The sequence below is a fragment of the Cryptomeria japonica genome, chromosome 8, assembly GCF_030272615.1.
Source record: "Cryptomeria japonica chromosome 8, Sugi_1.0, whole genome shotgun sequence".
Lineage (NCBI taxonomy): Eukaryota > Viridiplantae > Streptophyta > Pinopsida > Cupressales > Cupressaceae > Cryptomeria > Cryptomeria japonica.
Window position 1 is genome coordinate 318046717 of NC_081412.1, and position 21525 is coordinate 318068241.

General features: G+C 38.4%; 1 protein-coding gene across 1 annotated transcript in view; it reads left to right on the top strand.

Annotated features, from left to right (window-relative positions):
• Positions 1–1840: 1840 nt before the first annotated feature.
• Positions 1841–21525, top strand: part of LOC131061496 (COP9 signalosome complex subunit 8) — a 37005-nt gene continuing 17320 nt past the window's right edge. Inside the window, exons 1-3 of the mRNA XM_057995201.2 lie at positions 1841–2073; positions 2469–2548; positions 2709–2890. Of these exons, the coding sequence (XP_057851184.2) occupies positions 1990–2073; positions 2469–2548; positions 2709–2890 (346 nt within the window). The 5' untranslated portion in view covers positions 1841–1989. The remainder of the gene's footprint in view (positions 2074–2468; positions 2549–2708; positions 2891–21525) is intronic.

A 21525-nucleotide genomic window follows, 5' to 3' on the forward strand; every position in this document is an offset into this window, starting at 1 on the left:
GTTCTTGGGTCTTTTGGGTGTGATGGTAGGGTTGGATTTGACCAAAATGCTTAGAAATGGTGACTCTCTATTGGATCTAACAACAAATCTCTAGCTTCCATACCCTTGTTGATCTGGTTTCTAATGACCAACTAGGATGAAATAAAAATAAATATAAATTTCTCAGACACCCCAGACACAATGGTGAGCTCAAATTTGTTCCACCAATCTCTCAAAATGGACCTACAATACAAGGACATAAAGGGAACCCCCCCACAATCTAATATTTCTATCACACATTTTTTATTCTCTAGATCATCCAAAAATGTAAGAAAATGACATACCCAATGTTTTAAGAAAATACAAGATTTGCATTCAATATATTCTAAAAGACTAACCTAAGACATTCAGCTTGCTTTGATACTATGCAAAATTTGACTATGAAAATAACCACCCAAGATCTAAAGGCCTAGTGGAAAGCACAAAATACTCATAAGATCAATATGACAAGAATAAACTATATTTATACTTAAAAAATACAAATAGAATGAATGTACAATGCATGAGAGACCCTTGATTATATAAACCAAGGTGAGACATATGACAACATAGAATTATGGCAAGCATTTTAATCTTATGATATGAGACAAAGTGATAAGTATCTCATGTGAACCCTTAGTAAAATTAAGTGATCAGGTGGAAAAGACTTAATAGTGGAACTCGTTTGGTAATACCCCCATTCACACCAACACCCGCTATTGTAGGTCATATCTTACATGCTTTCTTCCCATGTAGAGTGTTGATCTCCATGTTAAGGCTTATAACTTGATGTTGTATCGTAAATATTTTGTTGTTAAAAATAAGATTAGTTTCAATATTTTTGACACTAAGTTTTTTTTGAAAGATTTTTCATAGCATAATAAATGTCTCTTTTCCTTATGTGATTGTTTTCTCTTTCAATTTTATTGTATGCAATTCATGTCAAAAAACTGCTATAATTTGTATATATTTAGGGGAGAGGACCTAGTAGTTGTGCACCCTAACTTTGCACTTCTCAAAATCCTACGTGGAAATTTCAAATCACTCCCAATTTTTTACAACAACTTACTTGGCAAATCCCCTGCTTATAACTAAGGTTTCAAGGCCGCATAATCAATTATGATGCCACATCAACATGCTTTTTGCCAAGGTGTCCTAAACAACCCCCCAAAAAGGTGAGACCAATATTCATGCAAAAGAGACCCTAATACTTGTGCAACTGATGCGACATCACATGATTGGTTGATTTGTACAACTAAAGGTACATTTCATTCAACTATGGGTAGTCATCATAGCAATAACAATTTTAAAGTCACAACTATTGGTGAAATGTTGTAAAAAAAATTGGACATTAAATCAACAAGTATGGGTATTAAATCAACAACTACTATCATAACAATTGGAACACGTTCAACTATTGGGTCCTCTCCCCTACTTGTAACATCACTTTTCATAAAATTAACATAACAATTCTTTATATTTAATATCAAATCTTTTCTACACATAAATTTCCTTTTAACATTTACATATCAAACTTTCATTTCATGTTATTTCCTTCTCAATATTCTCTTCAATTAAGAACACTTGATCTAATGGCAAAGTCCATGTCAGTCGTTATTAAATTCAAATCTTCTATTATATAAAAATAAAAATTAAAAAAATAAAAATTATATAAAATAAATAAATAAAATAAAATATTTCCCTTCAACTTTATCTTCAAACTTTGGGATTTTAAGAACTCCCAATTTATTATTATTAAACATAGAGAATAATCAGAAATTGAGCAATACTAAATGGGACCCTCCTGTTATAAAGCAATTGGAGTATGAAAACGGTTGCCTGTTTCATTGTTTACGACCTGCAGCGCGTTCATTTAAACTCGCTCTATCATCACTGACCACTCGCAAGTTGTAACGATTTTGTTTTGGTGACTGATATTCGGTGGAAATCGACAAGGAAAAGGGAGGGGAGATGGATTTAACAGAGTTGAGGCAGGCCATTCTATCCAACAATTTCCATCAAATTGCAGATATCTGCGACGACCTTGAGCTCCAGGTATCTTACTATGTATAATTAAAAATTATGCCTTTCTTTCACACAATCTCAATTAACCAACATTTTGTGCCCTTTCATGGCTGACCCGCATATTATTTATTGATTCACTTAAGACTCTTGTGGCGATAAAACCCCAATAGTTTCACCTCAGGCTTTTCAGCAGGAGGGTTTCTTAATCAAGTCGTCTTTCTCTGTTTTTTTATCCTTTTTTGATATGTTTGACATTGAGCAGAACATGTTTGGTTCTCCTCATTTATCCTTTTTCTAAAAAAATTTCCACGCTATTGCGATGAATGAAAAGCATATTCCTGTACCTGTAAACATGAATGAAATCAATGTTGAATTGCTTTTGAACTTCCAATTTTCACAATATCTTACACATTTGGCTTTTGCAGTTGGCTGCGCAAGGCATAAAAGATCCAGAAGGCTGGCCATATTCCATACATTTGCTGGGGCATATCTATATACAAGATATGTAGGTTGTGTGGGTGTTATGCTTATTTATATATGTATTTCTAGTGTTTAAAGAAAGTTTGAAATAACTACGAGAACTTTTCTGAGCATGCAATCTGTTAGTAACTAAGAGAATTAGAATGAAGCTTTTCTCCGGAGGTTTACAATTTTTAAACTTGCAGGAACAATGCAAGATTCCTCTGGAGGCGCATGTCATCTTCTGTGAAAGAAAGCCAGCCCGAAGTTATTGCAATATGGAAGATAGGTCAGTGCATGTGGACACATGATTATGCTGGTGTTCATGGAGCTCTTTGTGGCTTCAATTGGAGCCTGGAAGTGCAACAGATTATTACTGCATTATCTGGTAAGCTTTTTATTTAGCAGTTATGATTTTCTCAATGCTGGCTACAGTTTCTGGGTTATTCTGTCTGCTGTTTTGTTCATGTTTAATCTTAAGATGTGAAAACTTTGGAATTGGTTTCTTTTCTTTTAGATAAAATAAAAGCAATAAAGAAAATGTGCATAGGTAAATGATAGCTTGAAACTATTGTATGTAAAGAAAAAACAGATCAGAAATATTTAGCGTCAGCGTCTTACTTGAAATTTAAGGATGATAAGATTATTGTTCTCGTTCAATGTCAAGGCCTCAAAAGTTTCGGAAGTTTAAGCTGCTTTCCTCCAACTTGTGCATTGCACATGCTATTGTAAGTGAATGATAGGTCATTTAATGATAACATGGGAAATTGGTTTCTATCATTTTACTGTTACATATCATAAAAGCAATACATAAAATGTGCATGGATATATGATGCTTTACAGAATTGTAGTTTGAAAGAATTGTATGTCAAAAGAATCAGGTCACAAATATTTTTCCATTCTGGTTTAGTTTCTAATTTAATCTTATCTATTTATGAGAGAAAATATTGGTTTTCAAAGACCCGAAAGAAATTAAATAATCTCACTTAAGGTCTGCCCAATCTCCCCATCTACCTCATTATCATCAAGTACAACATAGACAAGGGTATTGGTGTGGGAACGTTGAGTTTCCTTTCATTAGTTGCTTGTTTTTACCTGGTTGTGAAACAAAATTACCATATAACAGTGAACACAAATGGGCAGTGTTTTTATTCTTATTTGGAGGTTACATGTTGACTCAATGCTATTTGGATTAAACTAAAGTTGCTATCATTCTGCTATTTGGAGGTTACATGCTGACTCAATGCTATTTGGATTAAACTAAAGTTACAGAAAATAAGAAGTTGAAACAAGAAAGCAGAATGATAGCAACTTATATTTACTATTTAGGCTTGCTATTCTTTTTTTGAACTTATGACAGACCAACAATGTTTGATCTTCAATCACTGGGAAGAAGATTTATGCAAATTTGTGAGGACAATTCACATATGCTAACTATAATTGTTGGAGTTGCCAAGAATCCCTTTAAATACTTCTCTAGGGTAGGCTGGAACAAATCTTCCTATTGAATACTTTACCAGGCTGATGCTTTGATTAGTGATAGAAAAATAAATAAAATTTCAGTTGCTTGGATGGAGAACAATTCATGAAAGACATAAGAGAGGAATGGTGGGATCAGTTATTCTACATATATTTGAAAAGAGCATTTTTTCAAAGCTTTACAAAATAGACTATGAGCTGGGAATGGTGTGGAACCGAGCTTGAAAATTATCTCTCTGTTTGTTGGTGAACATGATGTCTTCTACTGATCTTACATTAGCAATCTTTGCAAGTACATTGTAATCTGCTGTGTTCATTGATATCTTTTATGTAACTCAAAAAATTGATGGAAAATGCTACTTTGGCCCACTGAGAAAACAGAAAACCATTATACACTCTTGATTGTGTTATTTTGTAGACAATCCTCAACAATCATGTTTGGTAACTGCCTGATCTATCAGAAACTGATTGGATGCTCTCAATTGTTGTTGGCCTTTAGGGAAGCTTGTGATCATTGTGGCATTGTTTGCTTCAGCATATGGTACCAATAGATCCCTTTTAGCTTCTGTTCCAGTATAGCCACTGCCCTACACATCCTGGAGCATAGCTTCTGCTAGTTTTCAGACCATGGTAAGAAGATTCTGCACTCAGAAAATTTAGTACTAACTGCAAAGAGCTCAAAATAAAAATTCTAATTAAAATAGTTGAGACTAAGTCACATCAAGTAGTTAATTGGGCCCTAATATCATAAGATGATTCCCTACATAGCTGGGTCTTACTCTCGTATATAACTATTTCCTCTCCATGCTGATCTGTCAGCTTTACACAGGTCTGGATTTGCTGCTGTCACTGCTGTGCTATCCCTTTGGGGACACTAGCCGAGCAACTCAAGGTAAAAGCTCTTATAGCTTCCTGTTTGTGAGGAAAGTGTTCTTCACCAACTCAAGTCCCTCTCTTAGCATCTCAAACTGTTCAGGAAAAATGAACTGGTAAAAGTCTTCTCATTCACATTAACTGAGGAAAAATACAATATATATAGAAGTTACAAAAATACTGTAGACATTAATTATGACACCTACTTCTATCTACCTAATACTGTAGACACATTAATTACAATATTGACCATTAACATTATATAGAATTATTATTCGAACACCCTCCCTTAATGGTCAATCTATCAAAAACGCCAAGTTGCCCCCTGAATTTTACAAACTTATCCGGGCTCAAAGACTTGGTGAGAATATCCGCAGTCTGATCTGTTGTTGGAACATACTGCAACTGAACTGATCCATCTTCTACCAGCTTGCGGATGTAATGGCAATGAAGTTCGACATGTTTGGTACGTTCATGGAAGACTGGATTTTTGGCCAGTTTGAGCACCCCTTGATTATCAGTATACAAGGGAGAAGGATCTGCTTGTGACATTTGCATGTTAGAAAGCATCCTTCGGAGCCAAACTGCCTCACATGCGGCCTTGACTGTTCCCCGGTATTCGGCTTCGGTTGAGGAAAGAGCCACGACTTGTTGCTTCTTGCTGCTCCAAGTGACGACACCAGTACCCAAACTGAATACATACCCAGAAGTGGATTTTCTGTCATCCATTGATCCTACCCAATCTGAGTCAGTATAACCAATCAGCTTTGGATCGTTGCACCTGCTATGTAGAATGCCATAGTTTGAAGTGCCTTTCACATATTGTAGCACTCGCTTCGCTGCAATCCAATGATTAGCTTTTGGGCTGTCATGAAGCGAGAGATGTAGCTGACAACAAAACAGATGTTAGGTCTAGTGGCAGTGAGGTAGATGAGGCTGCCTACTAGCTGCCTGAAGTTGGTTTCATCTACTGCAGGTGAATCAAAGTTGGCTGATAACTTCAGCCCTTTCTCCATAGGTGTGGAAGCAGGTTCACAATCCTGCATCCGAAACTTGTCAAGCAAACTGCGGGCATACTTGGCTTGTGAAATAAAGATACTATCATCAGTTTGCCACACTTCGACACCTAAGCAATAATGGAGAAGCCCCAAATTTGTCATGTCAAAAGCTTGGCACAAGTCCTGTTTGATGGTTGTAATCAAATGTGTTGAATTGCCAGTAATGATCAAGTCATCCACGTAGACAACAAGAAAAAGGATATCATCACAAGAGAGTTTGACATACGGATTAGTGTCAGAGGGACTGCGCTGAAAACCATGTTCAACCAAATACTGATCAATCTTGCAGTACCAAGGCCGAGGGGCTTGCTTAAGGCCATAAGGGCTTTTACCAATCTACAAACCTGATGTTCCTTACCAGGAACCTTGAAGGCAGGAGGTTGAGTCATATAAACTTCTTCTTGCAACTCACCGTTGAGAAATGCACTTTTAACATCCATTTGGTGAAGTTTCCATCCAAACTGAGCTGCAATGGCGAGAAGAAGACAAATAGTGCTCATCTTGGTAGTAGGAGCAAAAGTCTCCTCGTAGTCAATTCCCTCCCGCTGTGTAAAGCCCTGAGCAACTAATTTGGCCTTGTACTTATCCAAAGTACAATTTGCATGATACTTCACTTTGTAAACCCATTTACAGCTGATAGGTTTCTTCCCAGGAGGCAAATCAGAAAGAACCCAAGTGTTATTCTTTAGATTACTATGGTATTCTGTCTCCATAGCCTTTTCCCACTCAGGAATGCCTTTAGCCTCAGAATATGTCTGGGGCTCATGGATGCTGTGGATGTTGGCCATAAGTGCAAAGTTTATTGTATTCTGTTGCTTTCTCTTGCGGCGAACTGATCTATCCTCAAGAAGCTCATCATCACAAAGATCTCCTATAGTCTTGGCCCACCATTTAGGCCGGAGGGTAGAAGTACCAACATCTGGCATTGGAGGAACAACATCCCATGGAGTTTCCGGAACAAAGTCATCTGGATGCAAATCCTGTGACAAATCAGGTGGTGTTGGATTGGTAGATTCCTCTACTTCAGAGTCAAAATGCTCTGAAGCCCTCCCATCATGGGAACCAAGAGGAAGACAAACACCAACATCAGGAGTCTGCACAGATGGAGTCGCAGGACTAGGAGTAGTAGAAGGCATAAATGGACCAGTAGTGTCATCAACCACAACATCACGACTGAAAATGAGACGATCTGTCCCCACATCAATCAACCTGTAGGCCTTGTGGTTGTCGCTGTAAACCAGTAAACATAAGTGTTTGGCTCTTTGAGTCTAGCTTAGCATGCTTAGCATCTGGAATCCATACATGAGTCGTAGAACCGAAGACTTTCAAATGACCCACTTTAGGCTTGCGTCCTGACCAGGCTTCTTCAGGAGTCATCTTCTTAACGACATGTGTAGGTGACGGATTCAGGAGATAGACTGCAGTGTAAACTGCTTCAGCTCAGTATTTCTTAGGAACATGTCTATGCTCTATCATAGAACGAGCCATTTCAGTAATGGTGTGATTCCTACCTTCAACGACACCATTTTGCTGAGGGGTGTATGGTGTGGTGAGTTGGCGTTTAATGCCATGTGTAGCACAAAATGTAGAGAAGTCATTGGAACAAAACTCCCCCCCATTATCTGACCTTAGAGTGACAATCTGAGAACTGGATTCTTTCTCAATTAAGGCCTTAAACTGCTGAAATGTACTGAACACATCTGATTTATTTTTCAGAAAATACATCCACATTTTATGATTGAAATCGTCAACAAGTAACAAGAAGTACCTACAACTAGTAACAAATGGAGTGTTCATTGGCCCACATACATCAGTGTGAACCAATTGAAGGACCTTGGAGGCTCGCCAAGAATCACCATCCGAGAATGGTGTTCGAAGCTGCTTCCCAGCTTGACAGGTTCCACAAACTCCATGATTTTGAGGTTGGATCTCAAGTAGACCAGCAACCAAACCCTCCCGATATATTTGAGAGAGATAGTGCACGTTTAAGTGCCCATAATGCTGATGCCAAAGTGTTCTAATGTATGTACTCCGAGCAACCAGAGCGTGCTCTTGAGAATCGCCACAATCAGCAAGTCTATACAAACCATGATCCTCAAGTCCCATAGCAATTGTAGTACGGGTCTCCCTATCAACAATGCTGCAGATGGACGAACTGAAAACAACATCTAATTGAGGAGAATGCCTCATGATCTAGCTGATGGAGTGGAGATTATGTTCCATGCCTGGAACATAGTAGACATAAAAAAAAATTAAATTTCTACCGCCTGAGTGAATCTGGACAGTGCCCTTACCAACAATTGTGTACTCTTCTCCTCCTCCAAAGATTACTGAATCTGAGAATGGTTCAAATGTCGTGAAACAATCTCGACGATGAGTAAAATGCCGTGAAGCTCCTGAATCAATATACCAGGCAGAAGAGTGGACTGGATCTACTATTCTCTTGGCCATAAAAGCATAGAAAGCAGATTCTTTCTGCTCAGAGTGCTCTATGACATTTGCCTATTGTTGAGACCCTCCCTGCTTCTTTTGTTCAGAAGCCAATTGAATTCGACACTCGGCCTTCATGTGACCAAACTTATGACAATAATTGCACTGAACGTTCTTCTTCTTCTTGCTGTCCTAAGAGGAACTAGAGCCTTTTGGCTTAAGAAGATTGAGCCTTCCCTTTGTTCTTCGCAGAAGATTTGGCAGAGAACACTTGCTCGGTGGAGGTGGAACTGGTACTGCTTCCAAACTATTGGCACCACCGATTTTGCTGTAAAAGCTTGTTACAAAGATCGGAAAATTTCAAATCAACGTTAGTGGAAGTAATATTCAGCGTTTCAATTAAATGCTCATAAGATTTGGGCAAACTTTTCAGAGTGATGACGACCATGTCCTCTTCCTCCATTGTGCGACCAATCGCCTCAAGTTGGTCACAGATGTCCTTGATCTTGGTCAAGTGATCCTACAAAGGTGTCCTTTCGTCCATCATAATTTAAAAGAGCATATTCTTCATAAAGAATGCTCTGCTCTTGTCAGAGGTTTCATGGAGACTCTTCTAATGGTCCCATATCTCCTTCGCAATTTTGTCGGATGGTACCTGAGGTAGCTGCTCATCGGTGACAGAGTTTGATGAGCATGATGGCTTCGCGGTTGCACTCATCCCATTTGTCTTGATCTTTGCTGACAATAGTTGGACGTTGAGACGTGCCTAGAACAACTGCATCAAGACATCGGTACTTAAAGATCGTAAGCATGCGTTGCTTCCAGGTGTTGTAGTTGCGGTCGTTGAATTTCTGGCTGCTTTCGAGCATTATATTCATTAGAGATACCATCACGTACCTCGAGGTCGAACTGGTGAAGGCACGAATTCCAAGGCACGAAAACCAGCAGATAAAAATAGAGGGTTTTTTAAAGAATTCTGCAAGTCAGATTCTCAGACAGAAACTGAAACCTTAGCACGGTTTTCGAGGTAAAATTTCCGGCTTAGAAAAATCTGACAAAGACCTAGAAGAGCTCTCGAAAAACCCACAAGGAATTTGTAATCAAAATAATTTTTTAATTGAAGGGTCAAATCCGCGGGTTCAAAAACCAAGGCACAGAAAACGATGCACCTAGAAAAATCCGAAGGCAACCCAGATCAGATCTCGAAAAACCCACAACGATTCTGCAACTTAAAAAAATTTCGACTTGAAATGAAGGGTGAAACCCTAGCCGAAAATGCAGAATCCGTGAAAAAAATTTGCTGACCTAGAAAATGAAATCCTAGGCGGCAAAAAAAAAAGTGATTTGCAGACACAAAGCACTCTGGAAAACGACAAAAACCCTAGGCGCAGCGGCCGAAAATCGCGCTTTTTTTTTAAAACCTCTGCTCACACAGTCTGTAGAGCTCGCGGATTTTCGTCTTGGACGCGTGTGGGTGGGAAAAAATCATGCAGGCCGAAATACGGGCGCCAAAATGAATGTCGCGATCACAATATTGACGCGAAAATAAGATCGCGCGTTAATAAAACGCAGCACAGAGGGCGCGAAAATCAGATGGGTCGCAAGAAAAATCGTGATTTTTAGGAAACGCAAGGGGCGTGAAGCAGAAAAATGGGAAAAAAATTGCGTTTTTGGACACCCACAAACCAGGTAACGAAAATAAAAATGTGGGAGGTCGCCCATAAGAATACAAACACCGCCCAGAAAAAAAACGCAGGTCGAAAACCCTTGAACCGACAAAGCGCCTAGGAGAAACAGAAACCCTAGACGGGTTTGAGGAAAAATTCGAAAAAATTAAACTACACAGACTTTTCAAAAAATTTCCTAACCTAGGGCTCTGATACCATGTTCAGGAAAAATGAACTGGTAAAAGTCTTCTCATTCACATTAACTGAGGAAAAATACAATATATATAGAAGTTATGAAAAATAATGTAGACATTAATTATGACACCTACTTCTATCTACCTAATAGTGTAGACACATTAATTACAATATTGACCATTAACATTATATAGAATTATTATTCTAACACAAACTTCTGGCAATTGAAGCAAAAACCTCAACAATATCAGCTGCCTATTTCTGAGAGAAAGCTTTAGTGATAAATTGTCTGAGAACTCTTCAATACTCCCATCAGTTGTATGCATGGGAATCAATCAACAGTTCCACTGTATTTTTAGAAATTCTCTCCACAAAGCTGGAAAACGCTCCTCCATCATGGCATTTTGCCATACCTGCTTGATTGGATCAACGAGTAGCTTGTAAAAGCCACCATCTCAAACTCCTTTGGCCAAAACTCGACCAGGTTTAGGCTTATATTTTCTAATGATCACTTGCTGACCATCAAAGTCAGTTACACATTATAGATTTGTCATGCAAGAAATTGAAGGAAGACTCCTCGTTAAACCAGAAACATATAAGGCATCATCTAGCTCAAGAACATCACTTGAAGGCATGTGTAAGGAGATACAGAGAAAATTCATGGCATAGGAAATTATAACAATACTTGAAACAAATCATAACATTATGGTTTAAATTTTTTAATAAAGCAATGAATTCACATGGCAGTAAGGACACAGTCCATCCATATTTATTTGTAGCAGTACATGAAAAAATCATTATTTTCTCTATAAATATATGACAACAAAAGATTAAAGGATACAAAATGTCCAATAATAGGCATAGTGGTAAGATGCACAAAACACAACTAGAGTTCCTATGTCTATTTCTTATGCCTTGGGCATATGCTAAGGCATCTTCTCTTAGGATATTGATGTCAAAATTTGTCTGACTCTAAGTTACTTCCAAAATCAAATTGTGACTCATCCGATGGGCTGAAGCCAATTTCTCTTGCATCTCTTCTGCTTTTATCTATCTAGCATCTTTTGCATCAACATTCCAATGCATAGCTGGAGTCTGTCAATATTTAGGAGTCTATTAATCATTTGGAGCATGTCAATACTTTGAAGTTACAAGGTGGTAAGTATGGCAACCAACTTCTTTGCTCAGCTAGAGTTAAGCCTATTCCTCTTGATAAATTGGAGTCTTATGTAGACCAATTCCTCTTTGTTGCAAGGGAACTAACAACCTATAAAAGGACACGAGTGGCAGGAATCCTCATCTTTGTTGTATCCTTCCCATGCCATGTCTGCTATCCAATAGGGTCTTTTGAGCAAGGGTAGCCCTATTATCACCAGCCTTTGGTTTACTGGATGTTGGATATCAATGATTTACAAATACAATTCATTGCTCCCAGAATCTAGATGTATCCTCATTGCTGAACATCTTCCAAAGTGCCTTTATAAATTTTCCCTTCACCTCATCACCACCAAAAGGAGAATGCTCTCTGCCCTTGGTGCATATCACTTGGCATTCATAGCATATGCTGCCATATGAAGCTGGGTGTTTGTTGTGTTCCACCCGTGTCACAGTAGGTCTAATTTAGTCCTCATAAAATTCCAAACCAGTATCCTAGCTACGAGTTTTTTGCTTCATGTAGCTAGGGAAGCTATCAAATGTCGGATAAGTCTGTCCAAGGTTAGAAGAGTTTGTTTTAGCATATCTAATCATTTGCTCAAGAAGTAAGATGGTAATGCAAAAGTCTTTGCAAACAAAGATTGAAAAACAGAGGGATTGCCAAAAGTTTTAAAACTTAAACCTGAGTTTTAAATAAAATTTGAAAATACAAAAATGGAAAAAATTACAAGCATTCTTAATTTCTTACCTCACTGTAGGCCACCAATCATCATTAAAGGCCTTTTGCTTCAATTTCTTACCTTCAGCAATCTTGCGCACCTTCCCCCCCCCCCCCCCTTGAACACTTGTTACAAACTACCATCCCCAGGATGTTCCCACACCTGCATAGCTATTTTCAGATGCCTTCCCTTTTGGTAAGAAAGGCGATGGCCTGTGGGACATATAGGAAAACCCCAGGTATGTGTCCTTGTGTAACTCTTACTAATAATAGACTTCTTGGAGTTTCCAAGTTGTCTGCTGTCCAATTTGACGTCATTTCTGAGAGTGCTGCGTTTTACACCTTTGTCTAACTTTTTTTTTTTTTGTTGTATAAAGTCTTTTAGAAAATGATGATGCTAGTATTAATCTCTGAGAAAGAATAGGTTACTAAGACTTTAGAAATTATAACGGACATCTTGGACACAACTCAAGTTTAAAAGTTTAAAAGTCACAAGTATAATGCATAAATTAATATGTTTTAAGAGAATATTTAAGTGGGTCTAATTCACACTTCAAGTTATCTAATAAAATTCAAGGTATGGGAATATTTCAAAGAAAATATATTGAAATTTAGATATTAGAACCTCATACAATGGAAAAGTTCTTACATAAGAAGGTATAATGTCCCCTTTTGGGATTGCCCTAAATCTTGCCCTAAAATCTCAAGTTCCATTAAAATAAGAACGTAATATAGTTAGAGTTATAACTTAACCAATTTAAATGTGTTAAGCAAGATAAATCCTGATTTAGGTCCCGCAACCATGTTAGCCAATATTGGAAATATAATTTATAAGACCAATCATTTCTACAAGGGTTAGGGTTCAAACACATATTAATAATCATCTTTACCCATTTAGACAAACCATGTAGCATCTATAGCTCATTTTTAGGATTCAACCATAATAGGGGTTGAATGAGGGGAGCATGATAGGGTGCCCAAAGCTTCCCTCACACTAAGCCTAAGGTGAATACAACACTCCCTTGGCCCACACGTGGAGATTTTTCATGAATCAGATTTGGAATAGGAATGCTGATGACTTAGGATTTTACAATAAAGCTCTTGATCTAATCTAACGAAGATTTCTAAAAAAATGGCAAAAGGAATAGGGTTTAGGAATTCTATTCTGAAGCCTAGAATGCAAGAAAAGGGTGAATGATGCACTGGAATCCCTACTAAGCAAGACCTCATCATCAAATCGAACAACTTGACACAAGCTTAGTGCAATCATCTAAGGTATATCTCAAAGATGTTCAAATCATTACCATCAAACATTGATACCATTCAAGTTAATGCATAACAATGGATGCATAACAATTGAAGTTAAACTCGTATAGAAATTCCAGTTGACCACGCAAGGCACACTTACAATCAGCAAGAGGCTAGTGGTATGGACTAAATGGATTCCACACAAATGCATTCAACAAATTCTTGCATTCAATCTAACAATACTTGAAAGCAAATTCTAATCTAACTTGGAGGAATTGAGAACCACAAATGCAAACAACACTTGAACAAAAATCACTATCAAGTCGAACAATGATTCATATTCAAATTTGCAGCATATACTGACAATTCTCAAAAATCTCTGCCTCTTACAAATGAGAGGCAATGGGGTATATATAGTGTCTCAAACAAAATGAATGGCCAAGATCTAACCAAAATGAAGGGCCAAGATCATGCCAACAAAACCCTAGAGTTTCCCTGATTACGGTTTACATAAAAAATGGAGCCACCAACATATGGCCCAATAAAATAATGCCTAATCATCAAGTAAGGAATCTTCTAGAAGATTCCGACATCTCTCTCTCACATAGCATACTCCAAGAATCTAACCAATACAAAATCTAATTCCTTCATGGAAATGCTGGGCAAGGCATCCTGCTGCAAGTCAATCACGTCCAATGCATCCGAGCAAGCATCCAAGGTGTTCTCCCAATCTGGCATAAGCTTTTGCGAATTGTGGACATGAATCAGCAAGGAAACCAAATCATCCATCTGATTCTTCTTCAAAGAATCCAACTAATTGAAGTACATGAACTTCACTTTATCTCTCAACTCTGCTAAGTGTAAACCATTGGCCTCACTGACATCTACTCCCAATAACTCCTCAATAGATGCAAGGATCTTCGATTGTATATCATGAATTGATCCTTCCATCTCTGCACAATCCTTGCGTGCATGCTCATAAATGGATTTCTTCATGGCCAATAAACAATACCAGCCATGGAAATCATATTTGTCTCCATCATGCACAACTCTCTCTTTGATCAATGTGGACGTAGGGATCCTCTTCAATACTCTAAGGCGGGGAATAATCCTCTCTCGAATAGGTGGAATTCATCCCAAACTCCCTCCAAATACTATATCCTGAATATGAGTGCTATTGTCCGAACAAATGTCTGGACAAACTGAATAAGGAAATCATCCGCTTGTCTCTTCACATCTTCAATCCATTTTCCCAATTCCGAGAGTGTATCTCTCGTTGCCTCATAATCTGCATGTAGTCCACGATCAACTGCAATAGGGGAAACAAAGGCGGGATTCTCACGCCATATCCCTGCAATGTACTCCTTGAGTCTAATATTCTCCTCTTTATACTTCTCTTTTTCTTCAATTTCCCTATCTACCCTTGCATTGATCACCCGAAGTATATGATTGAGTTCTTGGAACTCTTGCTCTTTTGTAGTTCGTCCAAGAGCAACCAAAGTGATCTGGAAATCCATGGGAGTAGATGCATCCATAGTCACATCACCAATAGGGACGATCACTTGTACGATCCGCATTCCAGTCTCATCTCTAGCTATGTGTTAAAGTATCTCAGCCCTCCTAGGCTCTTTCTCCTGATTGCTCCTAGCTAGATAATCATTAATATCATCAATAGACTGTGCCTCTATCATCTTCTTACTTTTCTCCATGCTCTTCATTAGCCATTCAGGAAAAACAATCATCTCCATCCCGTCGTCAAGACACATCTCTGGATCAAGTTCCCTCAATGTCGAGATAATATCATCATCATCACCATCATTATTCTTAGACAAATCATATACATTCTTTCCCAAGCTAACCTCCAAAAGGATAGTGGGAGATCTTGACTGTTCATCATCTTCATTTGGTTGTGCGGATGTGTTGGAATCCAAGAACACTGAGAGAGGAGGGGGGGGTGAATCAGTGTTCTACCGGAATGGAGAAATTTAACCTTATCAATACAACAACTCAACAACCGGTAAACATAAAAGCATATAACAATAAGCAACAGTGCAACCACAAAGATGAACACCATAACACCATAGATTTATACGTGGAAAACCTCAAAGAGGAAAAATCACTGATTAGATGAATAAATATTACAATAAGGGGCCTCCACATGCAGGAAGACACACTGCCTAGAGCGCACTGCTCATCACAATGGAGTCTCACTGACTACAAAAGAGGTTAAACACCTCAAAATATTCGGACAACAATTCGGAAAGAACTGTCTACGATAGCATCAAACATGCCAAATTACAGTTTCGGTTAAGCTCGATACCGAAGGTCTAAAACCTCTTACATAAACCTAGCTCGATCACCTATGATCGACCAAATCATCTTCACAAATGATCATTACATTATTCGCTCCTTGCCTACACATATATGATCTACAATGAGATCTTACATCACTTTTATACCAACTCGAGACCTAACCAATTAGGTTGGCCACCCAAATGATAATTCAATAGATCCATTACATAATCCAGAAATAAAATCATAAGACATGTCGGCCTAAGGCCAAACAAACATCATCCAATCAATAAAACATCTCAGAAGCGCATCAGAAGGATCCACCAACACGTTACATGAAACCAGTCCATAACCTAGATAGCACCGAACCTAAATTAAATCCACACACGCCAAAGCAATGACACCAATCAGTCGAGGCACGAACACAATCACCATCAACATCCTGAATCCCTTCTAGAAGCTGCACCAACACCACTTATGCATTACATCAAAGATCTTCAATAAAGCTCTGCCGGTGAAACCCTTACCGGACCTACAAAGCAGGCTTACTAGAACATAAGATAGCATCTGATCATCAAGTCAATACCAACTGAATGCGATACGCATCAGAACACACGTATAACCAATCCAAACCAGTTCCACCAATCAAAGCATACCAGATCAATATCGTAATCCAACCACTCTATCGGAACCAACTGGATATTGGTAAGCAACCAAAACAGCCGATGTTGCCATCAATGACAAAACATCAATGCAACACATAATCAATTCCTCTAAATTGCCAACAATCTCCCCCTTTGGCATTGATGGCAACACTAGATATGAAAAACATCCAAGTGCCAAACAAGTCTCCCCCTATGGAAGACAACCAACAATCTCCCATAAAATGATATAGCAATGAAGCTCTGAACCAAATATCTCTATACCAATTGACCATCCATAGACTTGAACCAAAACTCCCCCAATGGGATACAACCAATTTGAAATTTTGTTTCTCCTCCTTGTGCCAACAATCTTCCCCTTTAGACTGATATCTTGTTAAGCTTTGTTTTTTACATATATATATCTCTCCCCCTTTGACATCAATGCTAGAAATCTGACATAAACACCCTAGAAAAACATAGAGCCTCTGAATCACACAGTTGACTACTCCCCCTGAGTAGTAGCACCAACTCATCAATCCGGAATGAATAGAACCTCTGTAAATGCATACCGGACTGATGCCAATCAGCATCACTCAACCCTCTACCGGAGGGGCAAAAACTCCCAATCTGTCTCTCAAATGCTCAAATGATTCCTCAAACCAATCTGACTTCATTTCCTTCGCCATCAAAAAATTATACTTGATAGAAATGCGCTTAGTCCTGGAGTGAAATACCGGATTCTTTGATATGTCAATAACTGCAGAGTTATAACAATGAATAACTACCAATACATTGCAATCTACCCTTATATCTTTCAACATCTGCTTCATCCATAGAACTTGAGTGCAATTAGTTGCGGCTGCAACATATTCAGCTTTAGCAGTAGATAAAGAAATGCATGACTGCTTCTTGCTGATTCATGAAACCAACTTCTTCCCAAGAAAGAATGCTTCGTCGGATGAGCCTATCCGGTTATCAACATCACCTGCCGAATCTGCATCTGAATATGCTCATAGTGTAAAGTCCTCATAAACCAAAAATCATACTAGAAAAACCTTGAAAATATCTGAAAATACTAGCTACCGGAGCAAGGATTCAACATAATCAATTCCTTCCTTCTGAGAGTATCCTTTGTAAACCAATCAAGCCTAGTTTCAAAAACATCCAAGTCCATGTATTGTCCTTTTCTAATTGATCCAATTCTCTTCCATAGTTTACATCCAATATTTATCTTTTCAAGCTTCAATTACCGATGTCGGTTCAACTTGAGAAATTAAACATACCTCATTAGTTGCCAACCATCATTTTGTCCAATTATCTGATCTTCTACCGGAGCAAGGATTCAACATAATCAATTCCTTCCTTCTGAGAGTATCCTTTGCAAACCAATCAAGCCTAGTTTCAAAAACATCCAAGTCCATGTATTGTCCTTTTCTAATTGATCCAATTCTTTTCCATAGTTTACATCCAATATTTATCTTTACAAGCTTCAATTATCGATGTCGGTTCAACTTGAGAAATTAAACATACCTCATCAGCTGCTAACCATCATTTTGTCCAATTATCTGATCTTCTGAATAATTCAACCTTATATACCTTGGTGTTTTCTGACTTTCATTTTTTCTGCTCTGATCTTCAGTTACAGTTGAGTTTTCTGATACTGTCGGGGTAACTGGTTCAACATTCTGTTCTGGTACAGGTGCTACCGGTTCAGTTATGATCATCTCCACTTCCGGTTCTCATTTATAAGTTCTAATTAACAATCTTCACAATTCTCTGCGGTCTTTTGTTATAACATCTATATGCTTTGCTTTTAGAATAACCAAGAAATATCCCTTCATCATATCTAGGATCAAACTTCCAATTCACTATCAAGGATTCTGAAATACTCAACTGTAGATGTATGACCAAATCATAACTCATAAAGTGACTTACCGGTAAACCGAACCAGATCCAAGATCCAACAAATCTTCGTCGTTTAACCTTCAAACTGATTTCTCCAAAGATCTGAAACAGGGTTTCAGACCACTACCAGGGGCAATGCAAGATCTATCATCAATTTGCCTCCCCTTAAGGCGAATGCCTTAGTTACCAGATGAGTTTCCTGTGGGTGCAGGAACATTCTGCTGTGTCGGTTGAGTAACCGGGGTATATCCTTAAGCCAAATGAACATCTGGGGCAATTGATTCTGCCGGTTGAGCCTCAAACTTCATAACCCACTTCTTCTCATGCTCCTTCTGAATGTCATCAACCTTCTTTCCCTTTTCATCAGATTTATCACTTCTTGTCTGTAGGTTCTTGCTTCTGCAAAATTTAGCAATATGTCCTACTTTGTTGCATGCATAACAAGTGATATTATTCTTCGGAATTGCCTTACTGTAACCTTGACCATTCCTTGACTTGCATTGATTAGCCATATGTCCAAACTTTCCACATGCATGATATTTCACATTCAATCTACAATCTTCTACCTTATGACCATACCTTTTACAATTTGAACATTGACCAGGAACTGCATTGTTATTCTGATTTGCTCTATATCTACAATGTCTTGCCATATGACCAAATTTATTGCAAACAAAACATCTACCATTGAATTTATGTGCATTGGGTTGCCTTATCGATGACCTCTGATTCCGGTAGACCTTCTGATCATTTTGCATACCAGATGTCTGATCTTTATTTGCAGTATTGGAGCTTTGACCTTGTTCAAATCCAAGTCCTCTAGTGTCTCCCTTGCGCCTTTGATCCTTCAATAGCCTTCAATAGCTCATCAAGTTTAGCAGAACTAACCTTGAGCTTATCTTTGTATTCATTTGCAGCATCCAGATCTCCTCTTAGGATTGTCACCATTCTTTCCAACTCTTGCTCATTGTTCTGTGATTGTACCAATTCAGTTTTCAACATATCATTCTCATGCACCAACCTAATGCATTCCTCAGATATGTCTTTCAGAGATTAGCAAGATTTTCTTCATTCTTATTCCGGTCTTCAATCTCCTTGAACATCCTCATAGTTAGGGCTTGCATTTCATTCTTCATCACACCATTCTCGACTTAGCTTCTGACATTGTTCCTTAAGGGCATCCTTCTCTTCATCATCCCGATTTCGCATTAGTTCCTTCGTTTTAGCTTGAGCATTAGATAGCTTTTCTTGCAGAGTGATAATAAATTCTTTTGCAGATCTAAGTTCATCTTCCAGCTTTATGTTCTTAAATTTTTCAGCTTCAAAATCTTCAAGAGCAACTTCAAGCTGCCGCTTCAAACACATCTCCATGGATTCCGGTTTCAAGATCTCCCTCAAGCTGTTAGGCTTCCTTCGAGGTACAAGGCTCCGATACCAATTGTTGGAATCCAAAAACACTGAGAGGGGGGTGAATCAGTGTTCTAGCAGAATGGAGAAATTTAACCTTATTAATACAACAACTCAACAACCGGTAAACATCAAAGCATATAACAATAAGCAACAGTGCAACCACAAAGATGAACACTATAACACCATAGATTTATACTTGGAAAACCTCAAAGAGGAAAAACCGCGGTGGGATTGGAGACCCACAATATTTATCCACTAATCAGATGAATAAATATTACAATAAGGGGCCTGCACATGCAGGAAGGCACACTGCCTAGAGCGCACTGCTCATCACAATGGAGTCTCACTGACTACAAAAGAGGTTAACCACCTCAAAATATTCAGACAACAATCCAGAAAGAAGAATTGCCTATGATAGCATCAAACATGCTAGATTACAGTTCCGGTTAAGCTCAATACCGAAAGTCTAAAACCTCCTACATAAATCCAACTTGATCACCTATTATCGACCAAATCCTCTGCACAAATGATTATTACATTATTCGCTCCTTGCCTACACATATATGATCTACAATGAGATCTTACATCACTTTTATACCAACCCGGGACCTAACCAATTAGGTCAGCCACCCAAATGATAATTCAATAGATCCATTACATAATCCAGAAATAAAATCATAAGACATGTCGGCCTAAGGTCAAACAAACATCATCCAATCAAATAAACATCCCAGAAGCGCATCAGAAGGATTCACCAACACGTTACATGAAACCGGTCCATAACCTAGATAGCACCGGACCTAAATTAGATCCACACATGCCAAAGCAATGATACCAATCAGTCGAGGCACAAACACAATCACCATTAGCATCCTGAATTCCTTCTAGAAACTGCACCAACACCACTTATGCATTACATCAAAGATCTTCAATAAAGCTCTGCCGGTGAAACCCTTACTGGACCTACAAAGCAGGCTTACTAGAACATAAGATAGCATCCGATCATCAAGTCAATACCAACTAAATGTGATATGCATCAGAACACATGAATAACCAATCCAAACCAATTCCACCAACCAAAGCATACTGGAGCATACTGGATCAATATTGTAATCCAACCACTCTACCAGAACCAACTGGAAACCGGTAAACAACCAAAACAACCGGTGTTGCCATCAATGACAAAACATCAATGCAACACATAATCAATTCCTCCAAATTGCCAACAGGATGTGGCTGTGGCATGCAATTCCTGAGTATTTTTTGGTAGTATCACTGTGTTTGAGCATTGCTCAAAATCTTTATTCTGCTCCGCCACATCAATTCCCTTGATTGATGAGAGTCTAAGGGGAGGTGAGGGAATGCTAGGCTTTTGCTTCTTCTTTGTTACTTCTTCAATCTTCTTCCCTCTAGCCTTGATTTCTCCTGGTGTATTCTTCCTTTGCTTTGGAGCTTGACTCTCCTCATCTGCATGAATCATTATGTCGCTGATTGTCCTCTGATTCTTTGGAAGAGGATTCCTCCTGTTTCATCCTATCATAGGTGAAGATAACACTGGTATCAACTAATCTATTCATCTGTTTGTCTACCCATCCTCTGGAGAAACTCAGGAATTCTCTCATCAATACGTTCAAATCTGTCACTTCTTGCTCAAACCAACTAGGCAATAGGATAGCCTTCTTCATTTCATTCTCATATTGTGGATGTGTATGATTCTTATCATCCAATACCTGATCAGGAATGAGAAAGAGTTCACATTTTCTCATGAAATCCACAGACATTCTGAACCACATTCTTCTCTTTATTGCTTGCTCGTCCATCAAGTTGGCCCAATAATCTTCAATGTCCACCTTGTGTATTAATCTATCTGCTCTGATCCTTCCAACTTTCTTGTGCAGATCAAATCTTTCTCTTTTCTTGTACGTTCCAAGGTGATAAAATGCAATCTC